At 41.6% G+C, this 10734-nt stretch overlaps 1 protein-coding gene across 1 annotated transcript in view; it reads left to right on the top strand.

Annotated features, from left to right (window-relative positions):
• Window positions 1-10734, top strand: part of LOC125486772 (prelamin-A/C-like) — a 55988-nt gene that overhangs the window by 1261 nt on the left and 43993 nt on the right. Inside the window, exons 2-3 of the mRNA XM_048615718.1 lie at window positions 8401-8557; window positions 8642-8767. Of these exons, the coding sequence (XP_048471675.1) occupies window positions 8401-8557; window positions 8642-8767 (283 nt within the window). The remainder of the gene's footprint in view (window positions 1-8400; window positions 8558-8641; window positions 8768-10734) is intronic.

The raw sequence follows: 10734 nt of genomic DNA, 5'->3' as shown, positions 1-10734 counted from the left end.
CCTCACCCCCCTCCCCCTCGACCAATATTCCCCCCCACCCCCACTCCAACCGCTTCCCTGTCACTCCTCCCACGTTGTTGTCACCCCCTCAGTCACCAACCCGAAACCTGTCAAACCCCAGTCACCGTGACCCATTTCCCACCAGTCCCCGCACTGACATACCCCCCCCACCTATCCAGTCAGTCACCCACCAAACCCCACGCACACCCACTGTTGATTGCGGCTCAGTTTCCACGGTCTGTTGCCTCACAAACAAGATTTCTTTTCGCCTGTGCCGTTATAATTTGTAAACAATACAATCTCTATAAAGTTAAAACTATAACTTTATTCTGGGATATGGGTGTCACTGACAAGGCCAGCCTTTGTTGCCCATCTCCCTTTATTGCAAAAATATACATAATTTATGAATCTCGATTAAATTTATGAATAATCTAATAAGTAAGTAGAAAGTTCAAAATTGTTCCATTACTGATTTTGCAACTTGAATGACCTGCTGAGGTCACTTCAGAGGACAGTCAACACATTGCTATGGGTTTCTAGTCACAGGTGGGTTAGACTGGGTATGAATGGCAGAATTTCTTCCCTGAAGGACTGGATAAGTAGTTAACAACGATTGATAATAGTTACTATGGTCACCGTTACTGAGCAAGCCTTCAATTTCAGATTTATTAATTGCATTTAAATTCCACCAGCTAGCATGTTGCCATTAGATTAGCTGGGGCCTTGGGATTACTGGTCTTTTGGCATTAACTGCTGGGTTCTGATTATAAATGGTACAGATTTGATATAAATTGACAATTTATCTGGTGAACACAACTAGTTGCTGCTACTATCAGTAGAAGTGGTATCTGGGGGTGCTGTTGTGGCAAAGTGGTAGTGTCCCTACCTTGGACTGGGAGGCCCAGGTTCAAATCCACCCCCTCCAGAGATGTGCAATGTCCTCTACAGACAGGTTGATTAGAAAAGTAGGTTAAGTTTTTTTTTAAAAAATGTGGAAGTGGGATCAGCAGTAAGGCCTTAAAAAGAAGAGAACAATAACTAACTACCCTTCCTAGACATAATGGTAGAACGTAAGAACAACAGGGAACTTCAGACTAGCATATACAGGAAGACCACACATATGGACCAGATATTTAACTACTCCAGCAAACACCCATAAACGGAGCTACATCAGAACATTATTCAAATGAGCCACAACACACTGCAGCAACCCGGAACTGTGCAAAGCAGAACAGAAGCGCTTGTACAGAGTTTTTAAAAGAAATGGATATTGAAAAAGCACAATCTGCCATTACCTCTGTTACAGACCACAACAAGAAGACACAACACGGCCAGACACGCTACACACCCTACTGTACATCAGAGACATATCAGAGATGACCACAAGACTACTCCGACCCCTGGGTATCAGTGGCCCACAAACCAACAACCACCCTGTGACAGCTACTGATGAGCTACCCACAACCACTAAAACAAATGTGATATACAAAATACCATGCAAGGACTATGAGAAACATTACATCGGCCAAACTGGAAGTAAGCTGACAATAAGGATACATGAACAATAATTAGCTGCCAAGAGTCATGACCAATTCTCACTGGTCTCAATACACATGGACAAAGAAGGACTCGACTGGGACAACGCAGCCGTAATAGCACAAGCCAAACAGAAACATGTCAGGGAATTCCTGGAGGCCTGGCATTCCAACCGGAGCTCCATCAACAAACTCATCGAACTGGACCCGATGTACAAACCACTGAAAAACACAACTATAAGTAATGCCAACCACCCCAGCAAATTGAGGCATAGAAATAACAAGCAGGACAGAACACCAACGCTTCAACGGAGGCGCACTGACGATGTTACCTAGCAGGGTGACAAAACGTCTGCAACCAAACACACCGGCTAAGTGAGAAAGTCTACAACATCATGCGCAACCCGAGCTACAAATCTTCTCAAAACAAACCTCAAAATTCATAAACTACTAAGAGAACCTGTAGCCTTAACACCTCATACAGTTCATCTGTAGCTGAACTATTGGTCCAAAGCAACAATAAAAACTATTCAATTGTATGTACTCTTCGTTTAGTTTACTTTCTAAATTTCAGAAGAATTATCTAGGGTTATTCAAGCCAATTGAAATGCAGAAAATGAATGCTAAATGTCAATAGGATCACATATAAGAGTTCGTATAAACATGCTTTGTAGAAAATGCCTACCAGTCAAGAATATTATATTTCAGTTTGGACTGTTTCCTTACCATTTGTATGGCAGATTTTTGTTTTGAAGAAGTGAGATCTTGAAGCTATTTACCTCCATGTTAAACAGGCTTTTGTGAGTTTCCACTCATAGTTTGTGCTGAGATCAACAAGTCTGTTGTACGTTCATAGTTGGATTATGGTAGATGACACATTTGGTCCTTAAGGGCATTGTGGGTCAACTCACAGCAGGTGGACTGCAGCAGTTCAGAAAAGGCAGCTCACCACCACCTTCTCAAGGGCAATAAATACTGGCCAGCGACGCCCATATACCACAAAAGGATAAAGTAAAAAAAATGCTTTGTCCAGTTTTTATTCAGTCAAAATAACATCATATTTGAATTAATGTAACTGATATCAATTTGGAGTTATTAATGTTTGTTATAGCTAAAAACGAGTTATGATAAAAGATATTTGATATACTTTTTTAGTTGAAAATTCTTTGCCTCCTGTCATCACAATGGCCTGACAAAATAATAGTCAGTTTGAATGGGTCTACTCAATTCTTCAGAATTAGTGTAAAACATCTTTTAAAGTCGGCCTCTCTCTCTTGCTTCCTTCAAGATGATCTACTGCATTCTTTGCAGAGATTATGGATATTGCCTGTAACCTTTGTTTCTGTAGCACTTGGAGAAGATGGGAAAGGGCCAAAAGTTAATTATTTCATGCCACATAGGATGTCTACAGGCCCTCCCATTTGGGAGACTATTATTTTCTGAACAAATGGCTGTATTCAGTACTTGTAGGGACTAGTTGTTAATTTTGAAAAAACATCTGTCTCCTCTGCCATTGCCTGGGTCACAACCACCTGACTGGTAGGCTCTGTTACGAGTGTAATTAGCTAGCTGGATACATTTAGAGTGGGAAACTAGAATTGCCTCAACCACTGGTGAATTAACAGGTCTGAACATTGAGTCATGAAATGGCTGTGTGACAAGTTCTGGTTTTCCTTATTTCTTTCCTGCTTAACTTTCTTGGTATACCATCCATTTTGATGTTTGGTTCTAAATATTTTTTAAAAGATCCTAAAGTCAAAAATGTGTATTTCTGTTCCATTTGATTGTTACTCCAATTTGTACCTTTAAGTCCATTTTATTAATTATCATTTTTAATGAACATAATTCCAATACCCCACTTTTAAAATTAATTTGATGGAAGCACCTTCTGATGTATACACTAATTATGAAAACTATAGGGCTTGGATATTTGCACCTAGGCAGTTGTGCAAAGCTAACAAATTTCTCTGATCTGTACAGTCACCTTTGTGAGAATATGTTTGAATGGTGGAAACTGAATTCAGTGGAGCAGGGCAGGAAGTGTGGGATGGAGTTGGTGGGGTGGGTTTGGGGGACCCTTTCCCCAGATGTAGAATGAAGATTGAGAGAAATTTGGGAGAATTAGCAATGGAGAGCTTCCTGCTTTTGAGAGCGTCATGGCCCAGTTTCCAACCGAGAGTTGAATGGCGAGCCAAGATTCTTTCGACTGAGTTGTGAGAGGTATATTTGCATCTTGCCTCATTGCAGTTTTCTGTTCTCTCACCTGCTGGACAGAAACTAGATGGCGACAGTTCCTAACATTCAAATCCGAGCTGGTGACTCCAGTACGTGGCTTGCACCCTCTGGACTTCCATCAGTAACTAACATCTCAGGGCATGTTCCATGAATAACAATCTCACATACAGCCCCATTCAGTGGGACCTCAGCAACTCAAGGATGCCAGTTGCCCTCCATCCAACATGCCCAAGGCAAGTAAAACTAGCCATCAAAGGTGGCACTGGTGCCAGGAGTCCCAAGAGGTTCCAGCTGTGGACAGAGCTTCTGCCAATGGCGAGTGGGAGAATATATTAAGGCACTATAGGGGCATACTTGATGATTTTGGGACAATAGTGTAAGAAAACTCGCAAGTGCTCACAGAAAAGAGCTCTCCATGACCCCTGCCAAAAACTTTGGCCAATTTCTGGTAAGATTTAGCCCTGTGTCTTTCTCTCCACTGACGCTGCTGGACGCTCTGAGCTCTTCCAATACTTTGTGATTCTAAGTTCGATCTTCAACATCTGTAATACTTACATTTATTACACCAATAGTCAGCTTATTATGCAAGAAAGAGATCTGTAATTTAATCATCCATGTTTTCAGATATAATTGTTAGATGTATTACAGGTATACAATCAATTTGGACACAGGTTGAGGGAAAATAATACTGAAATTTACTGATCTCAAATAATAGGGATGGCAGACCCTGAAGATAATGTAGATGGACGTAGCCATATTTCAAGAATGGACTGACTTGGTGGCAAATTCTGTTGAATGCAGAGGAACCTAATGTAATTATTTACCTTGATATATAAAAATTGAGGTTGCAGACATAGACAACTAAAATCCTTGATTCCATACACCGCATGGAATATAAAGGAAAAAGCAGTAGAGAACTTGTAAGAGATATTAGTTGGGAAAAGTTGAAATACTCCCATGTAAGTGAGTAGAATACAGGTATTGTTCTAACCTAACTAAATTGGTTGTCTCATAGGGTTAAAGTTGGCATTCTGTATGCTTATAGGAAAATAAGACTTTCTGTTTGAATAGTGCATTTCGTGACCTCAGGTTGTCCCATGTGCTCATATTCCTGGATTGTGGCTTGAATAAACAATTTTCTAACTTGGGTACGAATACTATCATTGAGCCACAGCTAGCACTGATTTCTTTTTTAGGGATTCCATTAATGTCACTTGGGTTTTAACTAAAGTGTTTTCTTAGCTCATGAAATTTTCATACCACTGCTCGTGAACACGAGGGAGTGCAACAATAGCTCACGTCTTCCAAACTTGAGTTGTACTTGGATTATTGCTGCATTCAACATTTTGACCATTGCAGGTCTGTCTCCTGAGCTGTGAGCAATTTTAGGTGATCGGTTTCTCACCTGGCTGAACTTTTGTGGACTTAAAACCAAGTAATTGTTTCAATCTTGAACTTGCATCATTCCCAGTAGAAGCACAACTGTTCCAAAGAAAATTTACCAAAGAGCTTCAACAAGTAGAATGTAATCAAATGCCCAATGGTTCGATAAAGCCATACATACCAAAATTCAAATGAAACGATTAATTTGTACGTCTTTGTATTTCTTCGTTATTCTATCTACAATTTCTGTAGACTGGAGTGTCACGCCAATGTGCTAATGGAGTACAACTAGTTCCATAATTTCCAGTCTCTTAAATAATGGTACAACACAAAAACAGCACAACTACTTTAATACATTATCAATGTTTACAGTGCAGCAAAAGCCTTTGTCACTGCCTACAGTTCAGTTGGCTGCAGACTTCAGAAGACTAGACCTCTGAGAAAAAAATACCCCAATCAACATTATGACTGTACATTTCTCTCATGACCAAGTTGTGACATACAGTTGATTAGCTATTTTCTGCATAGCTTAAGCTGATGATCTAACCAATGCATTTTCTGGTCACCCTGTCATTTTCATATTTAATTTTCTGGCTCTATCTCATTCATCAATCATTCATATTAACGAATTCTGCAAACAGCGAGTTAAACCCAACTGTAGCTCCCCAGCTGATTTTTTTATTTTTTATTTTTATTTTTTTAAAAAAAAAGTCTTCATGGATACAGAAGATATCTATCAGTTTCTGCTTGGCGATTCTGCATTGCTGTGCATCTTGCAGGCTGCCTCGATTAGCTTGTACAGTTTTGGATTACTTATTATTTTGGTTAGACCCTTGGTATGTGACATATACCTATAATATTATTCCTGTCATTTGTTTTGTCTCCAGTACCGCCTTATTTTTAAATTTTTGTAATTATCTCTGCCTCATTTAATCAGATTATAGGCGATCCCTTCGCTTGTTAGTCATCTGTTGACACTTTACTCACACTGTCTGACACTCTTAGTCACCTGCAGAGACTTATTATTCGACACTCCACTCACAGCAGTTGTATGATCTTTTGATCGCTCTGCTTATAAATTCTGTGTCTGTGTGCCCTTCTCTCTCACTTCACCCGACGAAGGGGCTATGCTCCAAAAGCTTGATTTTTAAAATAAACCTGTTGGACTATAACCTGATGTCGTGTGATTTCTGACTTTGTCCATCCCAGTCCAACACTGGCACCTCCACATCATTGATATGTTAAACAGACGAATGCTCAGCAGCAGTGAGTAGAACATATCAGATGGCATGTAATAAAAGTTTAGTATGGGGCTGAAATTGAGAAGTAAACCTGACTTTTTATAACACAGTGGTTTGGCTGTATTCAGAATACAGTTCTGGGTGTCATAGTGCAATTGAATGGATAAGAGTATAGCAGAGCTTTCCAAATACTCTGCTTCATTTGCCCAAAAATTGTAAAACGCTAGAATAAAAGGAAAAGTTGTCATAGTCTTACCAGACATAACATAGGGATGCTCTATCATTAGAGAGAGACGACTGGTGCTTGTTTAACCTGAGGGTCACCATGCCTCAGGTCAGGGGAGAGGTTGAGAAGGAGCGTCTTTCATGGTAACCTCAGCTGGTATGCGAATAGAACCCGTCACTCTTCATTGTAAATCAGCTGTCCAGTCAACAAAGAAACCAAAATAATGGAGGGGGAGTATGGATCAGATGATTTTGTTGGACATTTTCATTCTTGCAAATTGATTATATGGTTGCTGTTGATAGACTTCTGGGCAACTCAGATTCTACTGTTCTGGGGAAGACTAAGAATATTTGGAAAATTCAGAACTAATGTGTGGAAGTAGTATTGCAGTATTGAATACACAGATCCCTAGGGAGATGTTGGAAACAGTTAGCACTGACTAATTCAAAGGCAAATTGAAGTGGTATCTTTCAGAAAACAAGGATACTTACTATATGTAAATATGGCAGGTAAGCACCCTGTGCTTGAACATATAGTTGGCAGAGCTCTCCACTGAGCTTTACTTCCATCATCCTTTATCTGCAGTAGATTGATTAATAGATTGAGGTTGCTTTTGTTATGACGATTTCTAAAGCAAAAATGAAGTATTTGTGAGATACATCGAAGACTATATTGACTGGAGTTTAGAAGAATGGGAGGTGGGGATCATATGGAAACCTGTAAAACTCTAACTGGACTAGACAGAGTAAGTGCAGGATGGAGGTTCCTGATGCCTGCGGAGTCCAGAACCAGGGGTCATAGTCTTAGGACTGAGAGAAGAAGAAATGTCTTCACCTGGAGAGTGGTAAGCCTGTAGAATTTTCTGCTATGGAGAGCAGTTGAGGCTGGAACTTTGAATGTTTTCATGAAGGAGTTAGATATACTTCTTGGGGCTAAGGGTATAAGATCATAGAATCCCTACAGTGCAGAAACAGGCCCTTCGGCCCAACAAGTCCACACCGACCCTTGGAGCATCCCACCCAGATCCATAACCCTATAACCCCCACCTAAGCTACATATCCCTGAACACTACAGGCAATTTAGCTTGGCCAATCCACCTAGCCTGCACGTCTTTGGACTGTGGGAGGAAACTGGAGCACCTAGAGGAAACCCACGCAGACAAGGGGAGAATGTGCAAACTCCACACAGACAGTCACCTGAGGTTGGGATTGAACCCAGGTCCCTGGCGCTGTGAGGCAGCAGTGCTAACCACTGAGCCACTGTGCTGCTCTGGCATCAGGAACCTCCATCCTGCACTTACTCTGTCTAGTCCAGTTAGAGTTTTACAGGTTTCCATATGATCCCCACCTCCCATTCTTCTAAACTCCAGTCGATATAGTCCTAGATGTTTCACACAAATACTTCATTTTTGTTTTAGAAATAGTCATAACAAAAGCAACCTCTATCTATTGATCAATCTACTGCAGATAAAAGATGAATATAGGAACAATGTACTGAGTTGGAAAATCATTTATAACGGTACAGTAGGCTTGATTGTCCTAATGGCCTATTCCTGCTCCTTCATTTCACTGTTTGTTTTTTTTAAAAAAGTGAGAACTTTTCTTCTTTATTTGCCTTGGCCCTTTTTTCGCATGGTATAAATCCAACTAAAAGCAGAAAGTCATTCATGATGTAAATATATCAAAGTTTAGAAGTAATGAGGCAAATCAACTGCAGTCAAAGCAGACATTAATTGAAGTGAAAATCAATTGAACAGTAAACAATTTTTATATTCCTTCAGAAATGCAAAAAAGGAATCTGAGTTGAAATTTGCTTTGGCCCGGGTGAGCGATTTGGAAACTTCCCTGAATTCCAAAGAAGCTCAGCTGGCGACAACATTAAGTGAGAAGAAGACCTTGGAGAGTGAGCTCACCGAAGTCAAAGCTCAGCTCGCAAATGTAAGCACGGCATTGCCAGCAACTTTCACCCTGACCCTCCTCAAAAACAAAATAACGGTGTTTTCTGCTTCATTTCCCTTTCAGATTAATTCAGTTGCCAGTGACGCTAAAGCACAACTCCAAGATGAAATGTTACAAAGATGTGACTTGGCAAACAGAGCACAGACGTTGCAGGAAGAGCTGGATTTCCAGAAAAGCCTCTATGAGAAGGTATGCATCCTAATCTTGAGTTATGACCATGTTCCGTCCCTTGATAGAATGAGCTTGCATTGATCAATGGCATGAGCTGTGTTTAAAGATCTTGATGCGGAGCTAAATTCCAGAGTAGCTCCGTTAGTTAGAATCTCCTCCTTCCTCTTTATGCCATGGAAGTATGATGGCCAGCCTTCTTCCTTGTCCATTTTATATTAGACATATAAAACCAGCACAAAAGTGAACATTAAGCTTTTTTTTCAACAGAAAAGACCTTTTCCAGTGCCACGTGGTTATTTTGTGCAGGTCAATGTCGCTGACTGTCTGACGAGACTTGGCCAGTCTGAGGAAACACCAGTAAAACTTTTATAAACAATGCAAGTAACAGTCTGACTCATTTGTGTCCCTTAAAATAATGTCCAGTGCGTTCATTTCCAAGTATTTTTTAACTACTTTTTCTTTCCCCTCTGGGACATACGAGAAAGTAAACTTGATTTTGTTTTTTATTATTTTGTTGTCAACATCTGTTTCTCTGTCGCCAGCATTCAGCTGTTCAAAACATCTAGTGAAGCCCCTTTCCTGAGGAGGCTTCCAGTGCCTCTAGTTGCTAGTTGGATTAATTGATTCTTGATACCCCATGCAACGCACTATAGTGGAAAAGATATTCGTATCAAATCAGAATCAAACTGCAGTATCAGTGAAGGGTGCCTTGGACTGAAGATCATGTGTGATATCGAAGATAATTCAGCAGAAATAATAAAGCCATATAAAGGAATTTAAACCAAGAAAAGGACATGGTGATAAGGATTGGTAGAGGGAGGGTGGGAGCTCAGTAACCCCAAAGAAATAAATAGGCAAGGGTCAAGATAGAGGGCAGACTCTTACCAGGTCCAAATGACACGAGCTATGGTGAGATGAATGGTACAATCGGATGAGATGTTCAGTGACTTTGAGGCCATCTTGCCTCATTTTGTTCACTTTTCTCCAGTGGCGCAGCAAGGTTCTTGCTAGGTAGCAGCCAGTTCCCAATCGACGATCATTGTTGCTTGTTAAGTATCTTACGAACAGCACGACTCTCCATGAGTTGTGACCTTGCCAAACTCTCCATACAAACTAGCCGGTTGGGGAATGCGACAAGGAAATTGGAGCAGGTTCAACTTGCCCCAGAAGACATCCATCTTCCCAACAGGCAAAGTGCTGAGCAGGGCCTGATCCACCAGCACCAGCCTCTCGTGTCCTTCCACCACAGGCGTTAGTACTCTACTTTCAGGAAGTCATCACTAGCATTCTTGGCATCCTCCATTACACTGCTGCTGTGTCGTGTGAGGGCAATTTGGTCTAGGAGGGCACACCAGCTATCAGTAGTATATGGTTGCGTGGGATATGGTTAATGGCACAGAAGCTAGAACCTATTCTGCAGCATGGATCAGGTTGGTTACCAGGGCTGCTTCCTTGCTGTCTTGACACACAGACACCCAGTGTCTATGGGATTCCATGTCTGGCACTTACAATTGGCACTGTTGCCCAACACAGTTTGTCAAGCCCATGTGTGGCCCCAGGCAGAGGTAAGGGCAGGTCTGGACTGGCACTGATACATCAGGTGGGTAATGGCCATCCTGTTATTTCCCATTTGCAGAAATTAAGGGGGCTGTGGGAGGAGGGGATCACAGAGCGGGGGCAGGGGGGGGAGGTAGACGGGTTGTCAGCACATGTACACAGGTTGGGGATGACCTGGGGAAGTGTGAATCCCTGTGGCTGTAACCGAGGTGAGTCCTTTAAATGGAGAAGCTGATGTTGGGGATCCCAGCAGCCTTTAAACGGAGGCTGAAAACCACTGGCAGAGGCCCACTTGCTGGCATTCCAACCATGAAGCAAACGGATAGCTCGTGGAGGAGAATGGCAGCAATGGTTCTGGCTGCCAGCAGGGTAAGTGGGATAACTTGTGAGGGAGGGGGCTGTGTCTGTACCCCGTCACTGGGCATTCA

This window comes from Rhincodon typus, chromosome 33 (assembly GCF_021869965.1).
Source record: "Rhincodon typus isolate 14 chromosome 33, sRhiTyp1.1, whole genome shotgun sequence".
Lineage (NCBI taxonomy): Eukaryota > Metazoa > Chordata > Chondrichthyes > Orectolobiformes > Rhincodontidae > Rhincodon > Rhincodon typus.
The sequence above is the reverse complement of the archived record's forward strand: the minus strand, read 5'-3'. Positions and strand labels throughout refer to the sequence as shown.